This window comes from Mercurialis annua, linkage group LG1-X (genome assembly GCF_937616625.2).
Source record: "Mercurialis annua linkage group LG1-X, ddMerAnnu1.2, whole genome shotgun sequence".
Classification (NCBI taxonomy): Eukaryota; Viridiplantae; Streptophyta; class Magnoliopsida; order Malpighiales; family Euphorbiaceae; genus Mercurialis; species Mercurialis annua.
Genome location: NC_065570.1, coordinates 55,277,524 through 55,301,740, shown reverse-complemented (window position 1 = coordinate 55,301,740; position 24,217 = coordinate 55,277,524). Strand labels below are relative to the sequence as shown.

The following is a 24,217-nucleotide window of genomic DNA, read 5'->3' as shown; positions in this document are numbered from 1 at the left end:
AAAGATGATTATTTAGATGCCCATAAAAGTACAAGCCTCACCCGATTATAGTAATTCAACTAACAACGCTAGCAAATATATTTTGTATGCAACATAGTATTTTATACATTTATGATCACTTGGGATGTATATATATATGCACAGAATTTACAGAACTCCAGAGACGAATATCTTGGCATACAGTTAATCTTTCTTTTTGGGCTTATAGTTAATCTAATATTTGATAATTAAGTAAATATAGTGGTTCATCCAGCAATATCATTAGGTGTGAGCTTACACAACCTGGTCATTCTCAACCCGCTGGTGCTTTTGGACCATCGGAATTGCAGGCGCATGGATGGCAAATTACTCTTTCAGTTTACGTTTTCCGTCTTCGCGTCCTTCTGACAAGCTAAAACAAGAGAAACAACATACATCAAATCTCAACCATAAACTTTCTACAACTGAAACATGATAAAAAAAATGGATAAACAAAGATATTACAATTTTCATGACAACACAAGGCATTGTTTATTTACAGAGAAACAAACAGAACTCATCATTACAAAATTCATCAACAGAAAATAAAGTTCAACAACGACTGCCATGATAAAAAAAAAAGTAAATTAAACAGATTGGAGTTGGTTAGACCAGCTGGCATACACGGAGAAGGGATAATAGGTGAAATAATTCTACCCAGCCGAATGCTTTGTGACGAGCAACTTCCTCAGAAAATTAATGTTTCAAATTTTAAGATCCATGGCTTGTGAGAACATTAATTTTACGACACAGTTTCGAGCAAATTTTACTGAAAAGTGGTCGTCTCAATAAGCTACTTAGATAACCAAGGAGAACACAACATCAATTAGTAATGTTTCAAAAAACAACAACTAATTGCTCTCTTATAAATTTTGCAAAAAATAATAATAAATAAACACTTTAACTTTCAATTACATCAATACCAAAGGAAACTACGGAACAAATTAACAAAGACTTACAGGATCTTCATTGACGCTGGTAACTTCTGATACTGAAATATTTGAGGAAACTCTCTGTCCTTTCCTTCCTTTTGCTGCATCAAAAAAATACAAACATTATCCACAAATACATTGCAGCCCCTTCATAAAGAATCCATCACGCACTCCAACTAGGTATAATCAAAACCAAATAAGTACAACGACCAAAATTGGATTACTTCACCCATAACAACTGAACTTAAAATCATAGTTTAATGTGGTTGCTTGACTTAAATTTACAATGCAAAAATCACTAGAATCTTGATTTTTTAACAGTGTCTTGTAGCTAGATTATTTCAGAGATTTTCCTAATTTCATATGATTACCTGGTAAAACTTCCTATATAATTCATCTATTCTCTAAGAATCAAATTAGAAAATTAGAAAATTTTCAGTTGCATGTCATGTTATAAATATGATAAAAATTCCACAGAGACCTAGCAATAATGACCTTATTGAAACAGAAATACTTGTAGAATTACTTGTATAATTCCTCCATTACATTTTAACCCTAAATGATGTTAAGCCATCTAAATCCAACTTTAATAACTTGGGACAACTTAGTTACTGCTGCACTATAAGTTCAGATGCCTTTCTTGGAAATAAATAAATATAATAAATTGATTAAAGCATTATTATAAGGCAATCTTATTTATTACCAGCGATAGAAATCGTCCAACTTTTGTAGCCCAGCTCTTAAAGAAGAAGTTTTCTTTACTGATGATAGTCAACTGATAAAATTTATTGGAGAACCATAATAATGTATATCCCTATATGGTACATACAAATACTAACTTAAGAAATTAAACTCGAGGTGCACTATACTTTCAAACAACAGAAAAGAAATGGAACCAGAAAATATGTCTACTACTACTGCTAGAACATCGTAATGCAAAAGGAATTGTAAATACAAACATGCAGGATGCCATTCTTGAGTCCTGGAGGAAACACAAAAGGGTAAATGAACAGGTCTACCGTCTACATAATTTACTAATAAGAGAAGCCATACCATTAAGAACCATCTTATTTTCCTTATTTGATAAGTGTTTTGAGCGTGTGGTGGCACCATTTCCAAATGAATCCACAGTTCCCTCCATATTCTTAAGAGAAGAGCATCCAATGAGATCACTGCAATATTCAGAAAGCAAGCTTACTTGGAGCCAAGTATTAAAAATAAATTATAGACTGCAATGCAATGGTAATTGCAGGGTTCACAACTGATTATAAATTTATAACATACAGATGCAACAGTAATATTTAACTACTCTTTCAAACCCACTCACTAATCCCTTATCACACTTGCTCAATCATGATCTTCCTCATAAAGAGCGTATAATTTTTTTATGTACATGTGCAATAGAGAACTATGATCTTCCTTATAAAGAATGTCTAACTAATATTAACTATGTTTCTACATTTTTCCATTCTGCTTCTAAAGGTTCTCTATATTTACTTCTCTCTCTTCTCCTCCTCCTCCTCTGTGCACGCATCTGTGATGAGATGCATATAAAAGATACTTCATTCTACAAGACACTCCATTCAGAAGAATATCCGGAATTTCAACTCAGAAAGTCTGAGTGTCCTCCAGTGATGTAATAAACAAATTTATAAATGGCCAATGATGCTGAAAATTTAAGGTACTATTACTAACTCACCAATCACTTGAATCGAATGAGTTAAAGTCATCAGCCAAAGTCTTTTCCTGACAAAACAAAATCTATTCATGAGCTTAAAAAAATCCTGAATTCACGACCAGAAGATAAGCACAGCCAATCAATTTAAATAATAGAGCTTTCTTAAGAAGTGCAACCTCGTCCCTCTCATGACTAATTTTTCCTATCATGTACTAACTTACAATTAAATTCCACATGATATATGTGTGCATGAAAAATTAAAAGAGTATTTTGCAATTTACAAGGCATTATTGTCCTATTATGTTTATTGTCTCATGACAAACATATCTATCCAAAAATTAAAATTTGAGAGCAATCTAATACTAAAATCTTATTTTTGATAACTTTTCGACTAAACCTAATCCCCCTTATGGTCCCACTGCGTATTAAAAAATGTTGCAGTCTCTAAGCATAATGCCAAAAACTACATTTGCTAGCCAGGCAAAGTTTCTGCTGTTTCACTGTTACCTTTTGTGTTGGTGGATTATCACCAATAGCCTCCCAGCTTTCACTTTCTAAGCATAATAACTCAACATCACCATTATCGTATGAGATCTGCCAACAAAATTAAAGTTCAGTTATAGCACCGGATTACCATGACTCAAGCCAGTCGAAAGAAAGAGACAGAGCAAAGAGTTCGAGGTATGTGCGCTTAGTACCATAACCCATAAGCCAATATACTAGTCTCCTTTTCAGAGTGAAGAACAAATTATTAGAAATATTGGCGGGAGTAATTAATTATAAATTGGTGAGAATGTGACAATCCACCCACATACTTATGAGAGTGTTTAGGTTCAACCATGACCTAATAACTAGAACTAGTTAATAGGTGGTTGAACCTTTACACTTATAAACTCATTTATATTTGTTCTCCTAAGCAATGTGGGATTATCTTTAACACTTCCACTCAAGTGCAACCGGGACTGGACATCCGGTTGTCACTTGAAATTGACTCCCCCTGAAACGGACAACCGGCAAATTAAGAATCCGGGCCAGACCCACATTTTTGATTTAATACGCAGCGGCAACACCGGACCGGGCCGCTGGGACTGGACATCCAGACGGACAACCGGCAAATTAAGAACCCGGGCCAGACCCGCTCTGATACCATATTAGAAATATTGGCGGGAGTAATTAATTATAAATTGGTGAGAATGTGACAATCCACCCACATACTTATGAGAGTGTTTAGGTTCAACCATGATCTAATAACTAGAACTAGTTAATAGGTGGTTGAACCTTTACACTTATAAACTCATTTATATTTGTTCTCCTAAGCAATGTGGGATTATCTTTAACACAAATTTCTATCAGATGACGAATTTCAGCATATATAAATTATGATACGTAAAAAGCAAAATGATACTATGATGATATCAAAAGTATCCATGCAAAAGTTATATGCCACCAGATCACGAGAAAACTGAAAAGCTTTACAATTTCCTCTAATAAACACGTGAGCAGCATATTCATTGAATCCTAATTCCTAAATAATTGTAATGCATGTTCTTAGAACTAATGTACTAAATGATCAATGAATATAAGAAAAGTGCTACTATAGCATTTTGATAAAGAAAATATGTGAAGAACCAAGCATAACATGGTAGCGGATGACCATCCAAACCACTTCCAACCAAAAATGAAGGAAGCAAGTAGCCATTAAGTGTAACTTTACAATTAAATACACACTAAAATGACAGCTTTATTAACAAAAAAAAAAATACAAAGAGCACATCAAACTACCTTGTGAGTATTGTTCCCAGGATTAAAACCAGCAATGGTGCCTGAATAGTAACTGTCAAAGAAAAAACCACCACTTTATATAAAATTACTTGAAGATGTTCTAAAATGATTGTTTCACCAAAAAATCCTCACCCTCTATCAACAGGAGATAACAATTTGATTCGCTTTCCGATTAATGCTTTAGTCTCAGTACTAAATGTCTGGAGAAAAAAAAATCACCAAATATGAAAGGAAAAGAAAATAAAAGAAACAGTTAAAAGGAACATTGAACTGGAGCAAATACATAACTTTGAACAAGAAGGTTCATTTAGTTTGGCTGCGGACTGTTTGTAAGACTCAGCAGTAAGAATGCTATTAGCCATACTTTTCGCTTTCAAAGAAGGAAAACTTCTATCTTCACTCTGGATTAAAGCCAGTGATTTATTCACAGGCTTTGTGCTTGCAGAATCACACCACGAAGAAAGGCCTTTCTTCGAAACGGGTTTAGAGCTTTTAAAAGCATAACCTGTGGACACCTCATTGTGCATACCCAATAATTCAGAAGCATCACGTTTTTCTCTATTTCCTAAAATGACAGGTTTTTGCACTTCTGCTGTCTCAGTTCGTGACAAATTAGCATGATCCACTGATGCAGAATTCAACGTGTAGCATTTGGCAGACTGTATTGTATCTTCTTGACACTTTCTACCACGTTTTGGAAAGATGCTAGCTGGCTAAAATCAGACAAAACCCAGTGGTACAACAAGTAAAAAAGAAACCATATTCAAGTAGAATTATTTCAAAAAATTAAGAAATCAAAAGATAAATTCTGAATACCTACCACAGAGATTTGAGATTTGAGACAATGAGCTACCCTCTTGACAAAACTCTCATCAAGTGGAAATCGATTTGGACATTTTAATTTACCCTGCAAATAACAAAAAATTAGATGGCAAATCCATTTGTCTCCAAAAAATAACTTTCTGGAATATTTTGAAATGGAGAACATTTGGTGAGAAAATAACTTTTTATAGTTTGGTTATGAAAGGAAAATCGCTTGGATGTTTCTAGTATTTTGTAAATTATAACATAAAATTTATTCAGATCATATCAAAAAGTAAATTGAACATTGAAAGTTTGGGTACTGGCCATTGACCAGAACCTGCCACCGGTGGCCAATGGCGGGCCAAACTTTATATCAGAGATGACCAGTAGTTAATATGCTAATAAACATATTAAATTTTAACAGGTCAGACTCTTTGGCATAAACTTGAAAATGACTTCCCCTTTTAAGATGGAAACTCACTTTCCTTGAAAACAGCTATATTTTCCCTTAAACCAATATTTTCCATTGACTAATTTACTAGATGTACCAAACACCGGAATATGCAAAAAAAATGTTTTCCTGCAGAATCCAATTTGTAGAGATTTTTGATCTTAAAACTCACCTCATCACACTTCTTAACACAGCTTAAGCTATATAATGATGACGGCAGGTAAATCATCCCAGGAGCACGTGATAACGTAACGCCATTAAGATTTAATGCATTTACAATGGAGATCCCAAACTCCGCCAGAATTTGCAGTTTCTGCAACGCTTTTTACTCTGGATCAGCATACACCATAAAAAAATAGGGAAATGCATCTCTTTAGAAGAAAAGATATACTAACAGGAGTTTTAGTTGCATCAACAGCATCATCAGCTCTTTTTATTGCACGAAAAATACTTAGCAAATACATGACTGCATCATTAACGAGATCCATATCGCCATTCACCAGATTAGCATTTAACAATGCCTGCACAACCCAAAACAATGGCCTGCAACAAGAAACGTCAAGATAATGAAAAATTGTGCTAATATAGTTCTAAATATTCAATGCTACTCTGAATACCCTCAGATACTTTACCTGCAAAAATGAGCATACTCTTGTTCATCCTGAGAATCTTCAGGTGGAAAGCAAGTGTCATGAGCAAGTATATGGATCAAGAATACAACTACATATGCAGGATAGTCTGTAAGCGACCCTCCTTCAACAGCAGAGTTTTGGCGAATTCGAGCTTCAATACTATATTCCTTGATAAAGTCTTCCATGTATTTAAATGGCTGAAATAAATAGTTACCACATTATCAGTCAAATGAAAAAAAAAAGTAATGGCCCTGCTTATATGAATACCATGAAGACAAAGGACGAAAACGAACAGCATCTTGGAAATCGGGTGCAGCAATTGTGAAAGCACACGCATATCTACTAGGTATAGCATGCTCCTTCACCAGCTTGTGTACTTTATTAAGGAACAATCCCCTGACCAAACAAGAAGAGTCCTGAAATTTGACAGAACCTCACAGATTTAGGCCCAAAAGAAAAGGAAAGAAGAGGAATTCAGGGAAGCCAGTGCACTCATTGCAAGATGGTTTCTTTTGGATAAATTACATGCAATATTAGTATAGTTCTAAATGAAATGGCAAATGCAGCATGCCTAGTTATATACATTTACATTACCCACGTTTCCTACAAACAACTATTGCTGATGATTACTTAAAACACCTCACAACAAGATCCCATAATAGACTGATAAGAATCTTCCTTCAACCTAAAAATAATAGACACTTTTTTTTCTCTAAAAGTCAATTATAGTTGCTTTTCCATACCGATATTACAATAAAGTCAATAAATGTAAAAAAAAAAAAGCAATTTCACTAAATCTGTTTAATTGAATGCATAAAGTAAAACAGCGTTTGTACTGCCACCTGGAAAGATTCATTAGGTAAATCTGTCCAGAAGCTTAGTTCATTTTTAATTTGTCTTAAATAGAGCTCCAAAAAATTTCAAATACTACATACTTGAAACTACTTGACCCACCCAGACACACATACCTTTGCTATCAAAATCGTTGAGCGGAACATTTCTGGAGATATATGCAAATCCCATCTTCTAGAAAGGCGCAAAACAGATTTTGCAGCAGCTAGTCTCACAAGTGGTTTGTCATTTGCACTACCAAAAAAAAACCAATAATCATCTGTAATGCAAGATTCTAAAAATAATTCTACGAATAGGAAAAAATATTATTATTTGCAATATAACATAAGATGGTATTATGGCCAAAAATATCAAAATGGCCACTCATCCAAAACTTTTCATCTATTGCAGACAATAAGAGATAAGCATCAAACTGACATTTACCAGACAAGTAGGCGAAGCTACCATATGAGAAAACATAGGTAGCATGAAAATATTAGAACAAAAGCCAAACATAGCCAGCATAAATTTGTATATTCAAGTTAATTACAAGTTAAAAAGACAATTGAGACAAGCCTTAAAGAGCAAATGGAGTAGAAATGGAATATGTAAGATGGTTACAGAGAAATGAAAAATAAATAGACAGATAGAAGAAGAGGAACGCAGAAATATCAGAAATGCAATTTATGCAATATCCAGTACCCTTTCTTAAAATAATTCGAGCCAATATATTAAAGTTTGGCGATTAACAAAAATTCTAGATTGGAAGTTATTAACCATTTACAATGATAAAAATTAACAGCTAAAATGTTGGAGGACTTTGCAAGGACAAATAATGCAAATGATTTCAGAGACATACCATGAGATGATTCCATCAAAAGCATCGCCCGTTTGCAGCAACTTCAATAAAATATCCAGCAAGTCACCAATTTGGCGATTGACATGAGATCCTTGATGAGGCAAGAAGCTCTTGACAAGTGTTTTCAGCCCATAAATCTGCACAAGACAAGATATAAAATTGCATCAACTGCCAAAGTGCTGCCAATGATGCCCACAGAATTCTATGCCACAATAGTTGATAAATAGATTGTGATTACGCAAAACTAAGGTCATAGTTCAGATAGTTTTACTTTGGTCTAGAAGACAGGATTTATAGTCCAATATAAGATGCTCGAATGCTGGTTAATCTCGTTCTACAATTTGGAATTACTAGAAACTCATAATTTACATTCTCATGTCTAAAAGTTTTGACAATTCAACTGACTGATCCAGATCTTCGTAGAGAAAAGAAACTCATTTTACAATTCATATTAAAATCTCTGAGGAAATGTACCTTCAATTTGCATGAAGGACAGCAATCTGACCTCTCATCAGACGATGTAAGATCATCGGGTTGTTCAGCCTATGGTCAGAAGATTCCAAAGTACATAATTCACAATTTTCAATAGCATTAGTATATAGCCTGTCCTTCAATATTGTAGTTAAAAAAGCATATAATGATAAATATAGTCTAGATTTTCTTCGATTACTTGAAAAAGTTTTCCAATTATATATGAGTTGATCTCTCTATCTTGATCTTCAAATGCCGAAACAGAATGCTGTGCAATACATCCCAGTGACTGTAAAATGGTAGGAGTTTTCCACCCTCTATGAAGAGAATCTACAAGTTCCTGAGAAGCCAGATCCCCAAAAAAAATTTAAAAAAATAAAAATGAAGCAAATCAGTGTAGGTATTGAACATGTGCATACAGGATCGCTAGAAATTTGGATAGCACAGCTTAGAATTACAACCGATATAAATGCAGGAACACTCAAACTTATCCAGCCAAAGCACCAGTTTAAAAAGTTTTACTTTGTAAAATTATGTCTTAAAAATTAAACTATTAAATATTTAAAAAAATGGGAAAAGAATGTTGCCATGCGACCCAAGCACACCCATCAAGAAATGCATAAAAGAACACAATTGATTAAATTTGGGTGCAGTTTATTCCCTCCTGTTTGTTTTAATGAAATGGCCACACGGCCCCATACGTGGTACTAAATATGAAGTTCGTAACCGAGCTCTTCATCAACAGAGTACACATTACAGAAACAGTTTTTTACCTGATTTACCTCAGTTTGATCCACTAAGAAACCCTTAGAAAGGCAAAGGAAGAAAACGCATATGAAATAAAAACTTCAGAATTCCCCTCAACTTGATTATCAAAACTAAATAGGATAATCTTTAGGAAAACAAATTAAGAGAAAAATGGTTGGAACAAAAATTTAGATACAATTTGTTTTTGCTTCTTTTCCTAATGGACTTTTTGGAAACATTTTTATCATCAATTTCGACATTAATAACCGTAGAGTTCTGAAAATAAATAACAAGATAGCCTAAGCAACACTTAATCTACGGAAAAAGATAATGAGATGACCACCGCCACTGATGATATTATTAATGAACAAAAAAAATTATTGAACCTTATAAATAAATATCAATGCAGGCACCAGTGGCAAAATAAAACAGCTGATTATAATTGCAATCACCTTGGGCGTGTGCGGAGCATATTGAGGTTGGAAAAGGTGATTATTTCAATTAATTTTTTTATATAAGTTTTTAGTTTTCAAAAATGCTGTTTTAGAAAAATATATACTTCTCCAAAAAGCAGGTTGGAAAAAAGCTATCTATAAACCATAAATAAATAAACAATCAATTAATTCAATATAATTCCAAAAGCAGTTTTTTTACCTTAACCAGCAATCCCAACATGCCTTTTTATCTCTACGTGAAATGGAAGAAAAACAAATAGATGCAAAAAAAGCATCTAGATCACACTAGGGAATACCAGGACTAAATATTCAATCTATTTAGGCATTAGAAAGATGATTCAGGAAAAGGACTTGTATTTAGGGGACGTTTTGGTTCAGTTTTCCGATGGAACTTTTATCTTTTGCTTTTCGAAAAGCTCTACTTAAGCGTTTGGTGAAGTTTTCTTAAAAGCTTTTTTGAGCTTTTTGAACCTCCAAATGGTAGCTAATAGCTATTTCAATATTTTTAAATATTTAGACAAAATTATCCCTACTAAAATATATTGTTTTTATAATATATAAAATTATTTTTAGATACTCTAATCATTTATAAATTATATGGAATTACTCTTATTTATATTATAGTAGCATTAATTAAATATATTTTTAAATAAATCATAAACTTATCAAAAACAAAATTATATAAATAAGTTTAAATTAATGTTACTTCTTTTAAAAAAATAAATCTAATTGTTTTTATTAAATATAATATAATCTATTTATAATATAATAAATGAAAATTATACCCTTTAAGGTCATTTTACATATAAATAAACAGCAATAGCTAATCAAATTTTACCAAACAAGTATAGCCTAACAGTTATCAGCTACCAGCAGGCTATCAACAACAACTAACAACTACCGGCTCCAAGTAACAACTGAACCAAAGAGGCCATATATCAAGAAAGTTCACATCACTACATAAAACCACAAATAGAACAAAATGAACCCACACAATAACACATCCATGAATCTAAGTAATATGCAGTTCAAAATTAATATACACAACAGTAAGAAATGCCAAAATTTACTCACCTTGCAAAGTTTGGAGAAAATGAACTGCTCAGAAGAACCAATCAAGGAAGCAATGGCAGAAACAGCTTTCTTGGACTGAACCCTAGTTCCCTCAAGACAAGCCCTCTCCAAGAAAGGGTAAAAATCGCTAAACAATGAAATAACAAGAAAATGAATAAAAAGTATAGCCTAACTTATGAAACCAAATAAGTTTCAAAAATATTCATGATGATATCCATTGAGTTGGTAAACTGCAATTATATTTCAAACCTTACAATTCCAACCAAAACAAGACATTTTTGTATTTTGCTAAAAGACAAACTACAGTATCTTACTCTGAAAGATATTCACTAGGACTAGCATTAAAATAATACAATTAGAATTATGACTGATATTTCCCAACTTAAAATTGTGAAATCATATTAGATAAGCAATCACATACGAGTTGTGCTTCTCCTTCATGTTAATTGAATGGTGTCAATTAATTAACCAATTCACTCAAAAGTCAAAACTAAAGTTCCAATTGTTAGGTGAGAATTCAACAATGATTCTATTATCTTAACACATTCTCGCACGTAAATATCCACCGAACTTGAAACATGAACAAACAAGTACACAAGATCATCTCACCTTGTGCTCAAATATTTTAATTAGCCAAATGAGGATTGTCAACAACCGAGCTCTGGGCATTTCAAACATAGAGTCTATACTGTTGTTAAATAATCGATTTGTCCAAAAATTCAAGTTGTTAGGTGAGACTCCAACAATAGTTTTATTATCTTAACAAATGCTAAGATACAGCTGATAGTAAAGCATGCGTGTAGAAGAAGATGCTGCATTACACTCAGCATCTATCAGTGTAATGTTTACTTAAAGCCAAACAACAATCTGATCATAGTTTCTTCAATGTAATGTTTCACTGAGTGGTGTATTAATAATCGCATAGCTTCCCTCAACAACAAAAATTAGAGTACAGCAGGTACCTGAATTTGACCGATATACAGGGACCTGCTTTTGCTAAGGTTTCGATCAGCACATCACTTAACAGATGTTTCTCCTGTAATAGCAAGCGAAACTGCTCTTCAAATCCTCTCATGAGTGACGGGAAAGCGCTGATGATAACCTGAGTGGGCAAAATTACGTCAGTTAAATGAAAACTTAATGGAAAAGCATGCCATACAATTATAACACAAACACAGAAAGCTGGTCCCATATATATCATCTCACTGCTCCACTATTGAAACTAAGATTAACTTTTTTATGCTTCACTGCATTAACAGTAGGATGTGCCTGTGCCAGCAGATTTCAGCACAAAGCCACAAACAAGCCTTAGGTGAGAAAACAAGAAAAGCACTATGCAACTTGAACAGGAATCGTTCTTACCAGAAGCAGTTTAGCAGAAGAAGCCTCCAAACTTCCATTTCCAGATTCATTACTGGAAAGATGGTTCAAAACACAACAAACATGTTCTGAGCTGAATACATTGAATGAGCATTTTGAGGAGAGAAGTTGTAGAAATTCAAAATGTGGATGTTTATCTCCCATCATTTTCAAAAATTTATCCTGTAAAATAGAGCACATTCAGAAACAGGTAGGGCAAACAAAAAGGAAAAACTAGACTAGACCATGACCATGACCTCAATCTATAAAGTAAGCAAGCTCGTGTATCTTCTTATGAAAATATCCTCAATAATAAAAAAGGTAAATACAGTCGCAGCTAAATCAAAAATGAACCATCTACCCAGCCCATCAGCATAAAACAACTCTAAATCAAGAAAATACAGAATAAGATATTGATGGCAAAAAAAAAGGTGGTCATCAAATAATAGGACAAATGAACAGTATGCCAATCATAATACTTGTTGAGATGAAGTGAACACTCGGCAACTGATTAACTTCCTCGCTTAAAAAATGGCTTGATTAAAACATGGCGCAACAGCCCCAAAAATAAAAAGCTAAACAATCAACAAGGGGTGCCATTTAGCAAATTGATTAGAAGAATTAGCAGCATAGATCATCCTCATGAAAATACAGATAACCTCTAACAAAATTAGACCTAAGATGTGTCATTGGCATCATAGTTTCTCAAAATTAAACCAAAGAGAAGGATGAACAACTCGCCCTTGTTGCCTGGACATTTGTAATTGTCTGCTCAACCAGCAACATCTCCAATGAATTAAAAAAGTTGTTATCTTTCATGTGATTCAATTTTTGAAAGCACTCTTCTGCTTTAGAAGGATCTGGAAAGGATGCTGACATTTTCAGAAAATATTTTTTAATTTTCTTCTGCATTTCTTCTGAACTATTTTCCTGCAACATAGTGGTTAAATTCATTGACTGAAAACAACAATAAACCAAGATTCACAAATCTGTGTATGAGAAAATGGCACAACTTTTTTAAGACAACCTCAGTCAAATATTACAGAAGAGAATCAAGGCAAAAATATACCATGAGATAAACACCTTATATACAAGAATAAGATAACAATAGAATCTACATGATAAATGCTAAAAGTTACAATTATTTAGTCAAGTAATTTGCATGAGAATATTTTTAAAATAAACATTTTCTATCATTTTATTATAACATAAAAATAATAAGAACCCATATTCCACCATGAAGAACACTGTCAACAGAACAAATGCATAAAATCTTGATAGTAATAAGAAACAGTCTGTATACCAAATTAGGTGCCTGTAATCTCCCTTTACCCTATACAATATGAAGTCGAGAAATTGCAATCTTTCAACCAAAAAAAAAAACTTGTTTGAACTTGGGATCAAGAATCCAAAGCAAAACATAATGTCCAATTTTGAATCTTGAACAAACATGACCACATATCATAAGAAGTTAAACTTATAGAGAACATATCGACTTTAGAAAGAAAGAATCAAGAAGAAATATTCAATTAACAGAGCAGCATCTAAATATGAATCTGGTCTTTCACAAATTACATGTGGCTCTTACTAGCAATTGCAAATTTGCAACAGCCTATAATTTTACCTTCTCTTTTTTCCGTAGAGATAAATAACTCTGCATTTCAATTTGCAACCTGAAAACAACAAAACCTTGTAAAATTACCTCCATTTTTACTATGAAACAAAAGAACTCACTATAAATACCTCCTTTTCTGAGACAATATAGAGTTCAGTGCCTTCACATGAAGAGGAGTGAAAAGAGAAAAGAAATGGATCCAGTGTCTAGTTCTGTTCTCAACAGAAAGATGAGCTGGAAACAAATCCTCTGCAAGAATAAGCTCCAAGTTCTGGGACCTGCAAATAAAAGATAAAAAGTTACTTGCACTTTATTAATACTTGAATTTGGTTAACGAGCCAAAGATAGAAAGGGACACACCTGAACTCTTTGCAATCTTTATCATAAAAAAGCATCAATATTTTACAAGGAATCTCTTCAAAGTGGTCTCCTATAGTCAAGTAGCCTTCAGAACACTTGTTACAGTATTCTTGATATACCTCCATCAACTTTTTCAAAGCCTTCTTCCTAACGGATATCTGCAATGCATTCCCAAGTTAAGTAGCCCTTAAACTCTCCCAACAACGCAATAAATAGACAGAATATATTGAAGTTGAAAAGTTACCTTCTTATCCCGAAGCCTTTCAACAGCTTTTGATAATAATTCGGGAGGAAAAAATTTCAAGTTACACCTAGCAAGATCACAAACAACAACCACTGCAAGTGTTCTTACCCTGTCATCAAAATCCAGCAATCGGCCTTCAAGGACAGCTGTTTAATTTACAAGTGACGAAATCAATTTACAGAACAGAATAATGAGTAAACAACATTAAAAGAACAACTGTGTTGCTAGATGACTTACAAAGAAGCTCAGATGATTCTTTTCCAGTTGGACTGACCATGTAGCAATCTTTAGCACATTGTATAGCATTGAGTCTAACATCTACGGATTTATCATAGAATCTATTTTTAAACTCTATAAAAAGATTGTGGTACTTTTGTGCAACATGGTAATCGGGCAGTGCAAACAGCTTTCCAACTAAATTAACAGCTTTTATTCTGACATCAACCTGATCGGTCTGGGAAAAGAAAGATAGCACTATTTAATCACCTTATAAGAGAAGCAAAAAGAACAACTAATACAATTGTGTATTTCAAGTGTCAAGATATAGGAGATACGCCTTGGAGAGAGAAGCTTTACAAGTAATTCTTGGGTCAGGTTAGGGATGACAGCCAGAAGCATCTGTGGAGCACATTGGAAAACTTTAAACAAGATTTCATGGTAAAATTCTTTCAGATCATTATCGACAGCATCTCTATCCAAGGAACAAGATGTTAAAAATCCACAAATAAAGGGCTCAAGCTTTTCAGCACAACTTTCAATGACAGAAACCGCCAGTTGAGAAGCTACAGCAGATACAGCCTGCAAAAATTACAAGAAAAGATTACAAAAACAAATCCTATCTTTAAGCATATCATTCAATTCCTCAGCCTCTCCACAAGGGCCTACCGTTCCTTCCTTCACAAGATTTCGCAGAATCACATCTGAAAGTGACAAAGAAGACTCTTCATTTATAATATGTGTCATTATAGATAAAATATCGTTGATCAAACTCTTCTGATGGCTTTCCCTATAAATGAAGCAATTTAGTTTCGTTAGCATGCCTGACAAACAAAACAAAAAATGAAAAAAAAAGAAAACAAGGACAGCATAGCTCCAAAGAGGTTATTAACTATGACAAAACTGAGAGCCTAGGACATATCAAAAGCAACACATATGACTTCATGATGTCGTTAGCTTTCGGGTGAATTGGTTATTCAACAAAATTCAAGTTAAAAAATAATATGATGACAGTACATGATTTTCACAACTTACTTAATAAGGTCATGAGACAAAAAACACATATGAAGCATCATTTCAAGCACGATTTATACAGTTCCAATATTTTGATTGCAACTCAATGCATCTCCAGGTTAGTTAAATTTGTTTGCTCTAGAACTTGAGAGTTTCAGCAAGAAAATGAACAATAAGATAAACCAAATTCTTGAAATCATAACTACTTCAAACTGTGTTTGGTCAACAAAGTTGTATGTACCGGATGGAACAAAAACAATTCAATAACATAAGCAGCTAGAAAGAGAGTATTCTAACCTCACAACAGAGAAGAAAATGTTGAACATTTCAGAAACTAAATCATTGCAGCCGATATCCAGTAAAATAACAAAGCATTTGCACCTAGCAACAGTCTCCAACATTTTGGCCCTCCTCGAAAAGTATGGGCTACTTGTATCAGCAAGCTCCGCAAACATGCTGAGAATAAGTTGAAAAATATCCTAAACCAAGAAAAATGATTTAGCAATCAGTTGCAATGCATAAGAGTGAACATTAGCAAGAAAGGACTTGACAGAAAGATGAACATAAACGCAAAAGCAGACACTAATGGACACGAAAATCACACTACCCTAAGATATTTGTCTTCGAAAGGTGGTTCAGGCGCGAGGATGCGGAAAAACTCAGTAATACAAATGGCCACCAGAAGTTTAACATCTTTATCACTATGCCGAAGAAGGCCGTGCTTAATGACAGATTTGCCAAGGGGCTTTAAGGCGGCTTCTAGCTTCTTCGCCCCCTGTGTCTTTTTACAAGCTTCGGATGGCGAAGGCTGCTCAATTTGAGCCAATGCACTCGCAGCTTGCTAAAAAAAATTAAAAAAGTAGAAATTATACATTAATTATGAAAACAGGAAATTCTCAGGATGTGAAAATACATATACCTGCTTATGAAAAATACCTAGAATCTTAAATCTATATTGCATTGATCGTGCAAAAGCTAAATACAAGGAATTCAATCTTATTTTCAACTTTTAAAATAAGCATTCAATTTCTAAGAGAAATCAAATAATTAAAATAAAATAAAATAAAACAATCAACTGAAATATAACTTGAGTACTGATTAGTCTAACACTATCGCCAATACTGATATAGTATAAGCAAGTAAAAGATAATAACGTACCCGAAGAGATTTGACAAGCAAATCTTTGTTAGGACGGGAGAGTCGACCGAGTTGAGTACCGATTTCCGATACAAGTTGCAAAGATGACTCGTCCATTTGCTTCAATGAATATACGAGAATCGCAAAACCCTAAAAATCATGCGAAGGAGTGTGGTTTCTTGTTAGTGCTAGACTGTTACAGGCATCACTTTTTTGCTTAATTCTAACATCACAGCAAAAGCGTATGTCTATGAGAGAGAAATTAAAGAGGAGGCGGTTTTGATGTTAAATGATCCCGCCTTCGCAGCGCGCGGTTATCACGCGCCAATTTTTATCCTGTAATGTTTTCTGATTTTATCCAACGGCCAATTTGCTATTATAGGTGGTCTTTACCGAGAATCGAATTGAACCACGTCAGCGAAATAAAGATCTAATTAGCCTATCCGGGTTAATTTTCTCTCTTCATCCTTAAATTTAAGACTATTTACAATTAATGCCCTTCATCTTCAATATCATTAATTTTTAATTAAAAAATTCAATACTGGTTGCCCTCGCCTGCTCCATATTTACAGATCTGCTCTTCAACAAAGTGCCGGAGACCAACAACCACTGCCAGAGACCGATATCCCCGACTGCCGTTTGGAAAAGTTGGAGACGAGCTCTGCCGTACAAAAATGGAGTTTGTAAGCAGATCAGTGAGCTTAGCAGTGAGAGCAGCCAACAGTGACGCAGTGATAGGCGTGTGCTTGGTGGGAGCATTCGCGGCGCTGGGTCTTCGATCAGCAAACCAGCAAAAGAACATAGAAGCTCTTGAAGCAGAGAAGGATTCCCTATTAAAATCAAATAAAGCAATAAAAAAAACTATGTGGGACTGGAAACAACAGCTCTTTGCTGAAGCTGAATCCGGCGCCGCTTTGGTACCGCTTGCTAGACTCAAGGCCATCTACGGTGACGGACCGTCCACTCCAATCGGTATTAGCTCTTACTCTCTCTTTAGTCAATTAGATTGTAGTTTTCGGTTAGGTTTTAGGGCTGATGAGAAATTTATTGCTATTGAGTATGCAGCTAATTTGGGATTATCGTTTGATTATTGCGATTATCTCGAATTTAGATATTGATCCTTTTATTATTTACCAAATGCTATTAGTGTAAGTATTACATTGATATACTCAACATTTTTTTCCGAAACTATTGCTCCTTGTAATACATGAGAAACTTGGAGAATATGCATTCTAGTGATAAAAAGAGTGGACATTGTGTGCATTCTATGACTTATTATAGGTGTGTTGATAGCATTGATTAGATTAATATTTGTGCTACTTTACCAGTAGTGTGATGAATACTTTTGATGTTTTCCCAGCTGCTGGCCCTGATACTGCATGTTGCAGGAAAAAAAATTCTTCTTCTTTTTCAGTTTTAGTCGCATTGCTAGTTGCCCTTGTAGGATTTATGACTGTTGATTGTCCTTGTTCGTATTTTTTTAATGAGTCGCCACATTTAGTTTTTTTGACACCATTGCTGACCAATGGGGCTCAACGATCTTGCGTGTACCTTTTGTCGTTAGACCTTAGCTCAAGACCTCGCATCTGTGGGAAACAAAACTCCAAAAATAGGTCAGACACACCCATAACCACCTAGCTATGTTGTAGAAAAGTTTCCATGAATTGATTCCATGGTAAGTAACGTGGCTGAATTCATTATCTATACTGCTGAAATGAAAATGAAAATGAAAACTTTCTTTCATGAACATTTATGTTTTCATTTTCCTGTATCCGATTGCTCATATGCGTTCTATCCTTCTATGGTTTTGGCAGGCAACTTTGTGAAGGAAGATGTGAAATCACCAGCCTCCAAAATTGTAATCTGAGTTGTTTAAAGTATGAATATTATCTTTGATTAGCTTGCAGACCAGAATATAGTAGTTTCGCAACCTCCTACTCAGCGGCAGATAAAGAATGAAATCAGTTTTGAGGTTATGACCATAAACTTTCCTGCTTTTTCCCCTTTCCCGTAGCCTGCTGCATGACATGTTGACTGTAGACACTCAAACATTGTCATACTTTTTTCACTCTTACAAACTGTACTATAATTATGCCAGGGGGATTATCACTTTGAAGCATTATATATTGAGCAAGGGATTGTTCTTATGGACCGGGCTCATATAAGTCAATTTAGCCTATTTTGACAATTTACTCAAATAACTCTCCAAATTAAGGTTGATTACATCTATTATTGTGGTTTTAGAGCGAGTGAAAAGAAACATGTTAATGTTTTTATTTAATATCTTATATCAATTTCAACGTGTTTGCATTTAATATTTTCACGGTTGCTTTTCATGCTCTCTAAAAATACAATAATGGATGCAATTGGCTTTATTTTAAAGAGTCATGAACTAAATTGTCAATATATGTTAAGATTGACATAAGCCCGTGATACAGGTTTAAGGACTGAGACGGTCTTTTGTTCGTTATATATTGGTCTTTTTAGAATTTAAAGCACATTGCACATGCAACTTGGCAGATATATTCTTTTGATAAGAGTTGTAGCTTAAATTTGGAGTCACGGTTGGTGGTTAGGGACCATTGACATACAAGGAAAGTTTCCAGTTATTATTTTAGGATTCTTACCTAAATTACTTTGAAAAAGAAAACAAGACTAAGAATGGGGCGACAAATAAGTTCTTCACATGTTGTGCTATTGAGTTTTAGGGCAAGGTTTGAACTGAAGATACTGCGATTTTTAGGCCATTCTCCACTTTGGATGTAACCGTTTTAGAGGAATTTCTATGTTTTGGTGAAAGAAACTGAAGCTTGGAACTTGAGATGATTCTTGACCCCTTATATAAAGAAATTTCTTTTTTTTTCTCTTTAAGCATGATTTTCCTTTGAAATTATGTCGTTGCTATTTCAGTTGCATTTTTATAGAATGGGGTTAGGATTTGGACTGTTTTCCGTTTCTCTTCTTCATTTCTATGAATGTGCTTTATCATGGAAAATTCTTACCTAGTACATCGAATGTAACACTTAAAGATAACATTTAAAATATAGTTTAAGTAAAGGAATACATGCTAAATTTTTATCATTTTTATTTCTAAAAAGAAAATATGAAAAATTGAATTGATATTCACATTTCCGTACTATTTTATAAAACAAAACAAATGGTAGAAAATAATCACTATTATAAGCATTTCCTCTTCTATTTTCTTTGCCAATTGTGAACCAAATAGAGCCTAAATGAATGAATAGTAGTAAATCTGGGTCTATATAAATATAAATGAAGAATCGTGATAAAAATGACGTTGTTTCGTTATTTTCAAAAATGCAATTAGTTACTTTAAACGGTGTCGTTTTTTTAAGTTAAGGACTCGAAAATAATTTTTCGTTAAGTTAAAGGACTGGATGAAAAAAAACAGGTATAGTTTAATTCAAATTGTGAAGTAGCTGAATACAATTCTATGAAATACACATTATTTACCTATTGAAGTAAACTCTCGCAAGTTGCTCTCCTAAGAAAGCTATAGCAGAAGTTTATAAATGTCATTTAGAAATTCTAGGCTTTTAGGTTAATGGGATTGTAGGTTCCTCCCAATTGAGGGGTTTAGTCTTCAAAGCACTAATTTGCACGCATGAATAAAATTCACTAAATGTGATTACATTAAATGAACTAGTTGCTTTCCTTAGATTATCTTCTCTAGATCATGAATGGATAGTGATGTTAAAAAGTTTGGTTATAACTCACTCCACATCATCTTTATTGTAATGTGAAGACATTTGATTTGGTTTTGTTGCACTATAGTGACTCCTTTTCTCATTAAATTAATTTATGCCACTAAGTAATGATTTAACAATTATATTATATCAACATTCTTGAATTGCAAAATGTTGTTTTGTGGAAAATTTCTGATATAATTGTTTAACTTTCTTGAAGGGTATTATTATATCAAAACATCACCTATTTCTAACAATTGAAATGGCATATATTGCCTCTTCCCACTTATTAGAGTTGAATATAAATCTATTGTAGTTTAATTGATTGAAAATTTGAAACCCATGTGTACTACTTATCCCAGTTCAATTGTTCGCAAATTGCTTTGCTTAAGAATTTAAAAGGCGCCCTTGCTATGTATGTACTTAAATAGATCATCTATAGTTATAGTAAAATGTGAGCGATATAGTTGACTTGACTTTATTATTCGTACAGAGGAAAAAATATATACTAACTGAATCTAGAAAATGTATTATTACTTGAGGATGGCTCTTTCTACAATATATATGAAGCATACTTTTGGCATATTATTTTGTGCTTATCTCTTGTGTTTGACATTGAGAAGGGAAGCAGATGTTAAAAAAAAGGTTGATTGGTTAAGCCCTAGCGATCATTATTATTTAATCATGTGATATCATATTACTATATTAACATTGATTAATCCGAATCCGAGTCATAACTTATTAAACTTACTGTTTATGTCACTAGATAATAGTTTTATGAGTTATATATAATTTATATACAAAACATAGTTTAGAAGAGAAGCAATCTAAAATACAACCTTAAATAGGTTAATATAATAGTGCAGATGTAATACTACATTAATTGCACATCAGATTAAAATTCATATAGATTGATAAAAAAAATTACGTTGATATAAATTTGTTTCTCTCTTTTTTCAGGAGTTTGTCAATCTTCTATTATTAAGTTGAGAGTTTAATTTCTATAATTTTAATTTTATCTTATAAAGCAACTTGTGGACAATAATATGAATATAGTTGTTCAAATATCTTCTTGTTCTATGTAAGGTTTTTAGACAATATTTTTTTTGTGTTTTTTTATATTTGTAACTTCTTGAAAATAATGGATTTGTTTTACAAAAGAAAATATAGAATTTGGTAACAAGTTTTGAATTTGAATTTCTTTCATTATTTATTATTTTTGAATGTGATAATTATTTTCCGTAACATATGACAGAGCAAAATATTTTATTGTGACAAAATTACCCTCTTTTGTTCATATCATAGAAATAGATTCAAATTAAATAAGAATAATATTGTCAAAATAAAAAATCTTACTCTAACCCTATTAATTATTGTTCTAGAAATAGCGCCACCCTTTTATGTTTATAATTTTTGATTAATTTGGAATGGATTCAAAACAGATTTATGAGGGGGATAAAATTCTCTCAGTATTAATTGTTTATTTATAAAAGTAGAATTTCAAATTTGTGGACCAATTGTAATTTCTTTTTTAAAAAGAAAATTATACGCTTTTTTAAAGTTTACATTAGCAATCTATAATTTTCTTTTGGAAATCAATTCAAAAATCAACTATAAAATATGAATGTAAACTTAAATTTTATAGAGACTTTTATACAAAAAAAATTAGTTATAGAAATAAATGGAATGAAAATTGAGACATTTGCATAAATAACAATTTATCTTTTCTTTTTTATATAAAAAATAATTTTCAATTAATATCAAGCAGATACAGGTGTAAGAATTTATAATTTAAAAAGGATATAATATTTTTTAATAACCTAACATAGAATAAGATAAAAGTCTTGTTCGCATATCGCATTATAAGATAAAAATCAAAATTACATCTGCTCTACCATAATAAGAATTTAATTTTTCGGGCTAATAATTAATCACCCATGACCCCTGACTTTTGGGTCTGTGAAACTAAACCCCCTGATGTTTAAAAACAATCCAATTAAACCTAATCAAACCACTTCACCCCTAATTGCCGCCCACCGTTTTCCGGCCACCACCATCCTCCCGCCGCCGCCTCTACAGCGGAAATTTTTTTTTGACTGGCCATCTTCTTCACTAAGGAACAGACCCAGTGGGCCTGCTCCTTGATGAAGAACAGATCGATGCGGCGGGAGGGTGGTGGTTGCTGGAGAACGGAGGCCGAAAAATGATAGGCAGCGGTTGTAAGTGAAGTGTTTGGTTAAGTTTAACTAGATTGAATTTGGTTTGCTTGGGTTAGATTTTTTTAATTTTCTAATTGAATTTTGGGTATTTTAGATATTTTTTGGTTTGTGATGAGGTGTCAGCTGACACTTAACATGGGGACAGATTTTTGTCGAATCTGACATTTAAAAATCACTGCCACGTTATCATTTTAAAAAAAAATCGACGATTTTCAGGCTCTGGGGGTTTAGCGAGCGCCGCTCAAAGATCAGGGGGTTTAGTGATCGTTTTTACCAAAAAAAACAAATAAAGATGAAAATGAGTCGGTCATTTATTTTAGAGATTATTTTTAAAATATCTGATTTTCAAATTTATTTACACATTTCACCCATCTTTCCATAATTTCCATCAGTACCCTTTTAACAAACATATTTACAAAAATTTCCTACTATATATAAAAGGCTTAAACTCATTTTAGGTCATTTTATATACACACAGCTAGACCTGTTCATGGGCCGGGCTTAGGCGGGCTTGACTTTTTTAAAGTCAAGCCCAAGCCCGCCCAAGCCCGGTTCGGGCTTTTAATATACTACCCAAACCCGGCCCTAATACACTCTTTTTTCGGGCTCGGGCAGGGTTTGGGTGGGCTTACGTTAATTTTTTATGATATTGAAAGCCCAAGCCCGCCCATCAAAAAGCGGACTTTTTTCGGGCTCGGGCCCGGGCCGGGTTTGGGACTAAATATTGGTGTCCAAGCCCGGCCCTAAGAGGACGGGCTTGGGCGGGCGAGCCGGATACCCAAACCCATGAACAGGTATACACACAGCCCGCTCTCTACATCTCTCTACTTCTCTTCCTCTCAAAATTATATCTTCCTTTTTTTTCTCTTCCATTCGTCTACTTCTCTCAACTTTCTCTTCCGTTCGTCTACTTTCACCGTACATCGCTTTCTTCTATCTCGCCATTGCGCGTCTTCCTATGGATTTCCCGTCGTGGTTTTTACTGTCGCGTTTTTTTCGATGCATTTTTCATCGCGGCGATTCTTCCATTGATTTTCTCGTAACCGCGTTTCTTCTTATGAATTCCTCGATATCGTTTTTAGATATTTTGCAATAAGTTTTTTGTGATAATTTAAATTTTTTGTAAATAGATTATTATAGATTTATTATTTTTTTTGTTCATAAAATTCTTTTATTATTCATATAATTATTTTGTCTTTCTCTTGTTCATAGATTTGTTCTTTTATTTTGATACTACTGATTTTGTAAACAACGAATTGATGTATTTGCAGTGTTTTATGGTGTATTTACGTTATAGTGTATTTTTGGTGTAGTTATAGTGTATTTTTGGTGTACGTATAGTGTATTTCTGGTGTATCTATGTTTTACTGGTGTATTTTTGGTGTTTTTCTAGTGTATATGTGGTGTATTCGCAGTATTTATGGTTATTTGCAGTGCTTTTACGATATACACTATAAAAATACTATAAAAACACTATATATACATCATAGAAATATGATAAAAACACCATACTTACACTAAAGAATAGTTACACTTTAAAAACACCACAATTACACTAAAAACACGATAAAAAAACAAAAAAACACAACAAAAAAATATATAAAAAAGAGCA

At 33.4% G+C, this 24,217-nt stretch overlaps 2 protein-coding genes across 3 annotated transcripts; one reads left to right on the top strand and one right to left on the bottom strand.

Moving 5' to 3' along the window:
- Positions 1 to 45: 45 nt before the first annotated feature.
- Positions 46 to 17,078, bottom strand: LOC126653406 (sister chromatid cohesion protein PDS5 homolog B). Of its 2 annotated transcripts, XM_050355911.2 has the most exons (31): positions 16,701 to 17,073; positions 16,150 to 16,383; positions 15,840 to 16,021; positions 15,198 to 15,318; positions 14,889 to 15,110; positions 14,550 to 14,766; positions 14,313 to 14,458; positions 14,069 to 14,226; positions 13,837 to 13,986; positions 13,718 to 13,766; positions 12,835 to 13,023; positions 12,097 to 12,276; positions 11,697 to 11,836; positions 10,735 to 10,861; positions 8,658 to 8,798; positions 8,462 to 8,530; positions 7,988 to 8,124; positions 7,266 to 7,383; positions 6,591 to 6,713; positions 6,298 to 6,494; positions 6,061 to 6,208; positions 5,838 to 5,978; positions 5,231 to 5,317; positions 4,696 to 5,123; positions 4,543 to 4,608; positions 4,411 to 4,462; positions 3,136 to 3,222; positions 2,650 to 2,711; positions 2,004 to 2,122; positions 978 to 1,051; positions 46 to 391 (listed from the first exon to the last, which is right to left on the bottom strand). In XM_050355911.2, exons 1-31 carry the CDS (start codon positions 16,794 to 16,796, stop codon positions 359 to 361), a joined length of 4,293 nt encoding a protein of 1,430 aa, XP_050211868.1. In that variant the 5' UTR covers positions 16,797 to 17,073; the 3' UTR covers positions 46 to 358. The 2 variants fall into 2 exon arrangements, 1 of the variants encoding a protein (XP_050211868.1); XR_008789736.1 differs by lacking the exons at positions 46 to 391; positions 978 to 1,051 and adding an exon at positions 1,055 to 1,126 and having other exon boundaries at positions 2,650 to 2,696; positions 4,543 to 4,610; positions 4,699 to 5,123; positions 16,701 to 17,078.
- Positions 17,079 to 17,171: 93 nt separating this feature from the next.
- LOC126664588 (uncharacterized) lies at positions 17,172 to 18,826 on the top strand. The gene is made up of 2 exons (XM_050357440.2): positions 17,172 to 17,651; positions 18,494 to 18,826. Exons 1-2 carry the CDS (start codon positions 17,354 to 17,356, stop codon positions 18,544 to 18,546), a joined length of 351 nt encoding a protein of 116 aa, XP_050213397.1. The 5' UTR covers positions 17,172 to 17,353; the 3' UTR covers positions 18,547 to 18,826.
- The last annotated feature ends 5,391 nt before the right edge of the window (positions 18,827 to 24,217 follow it).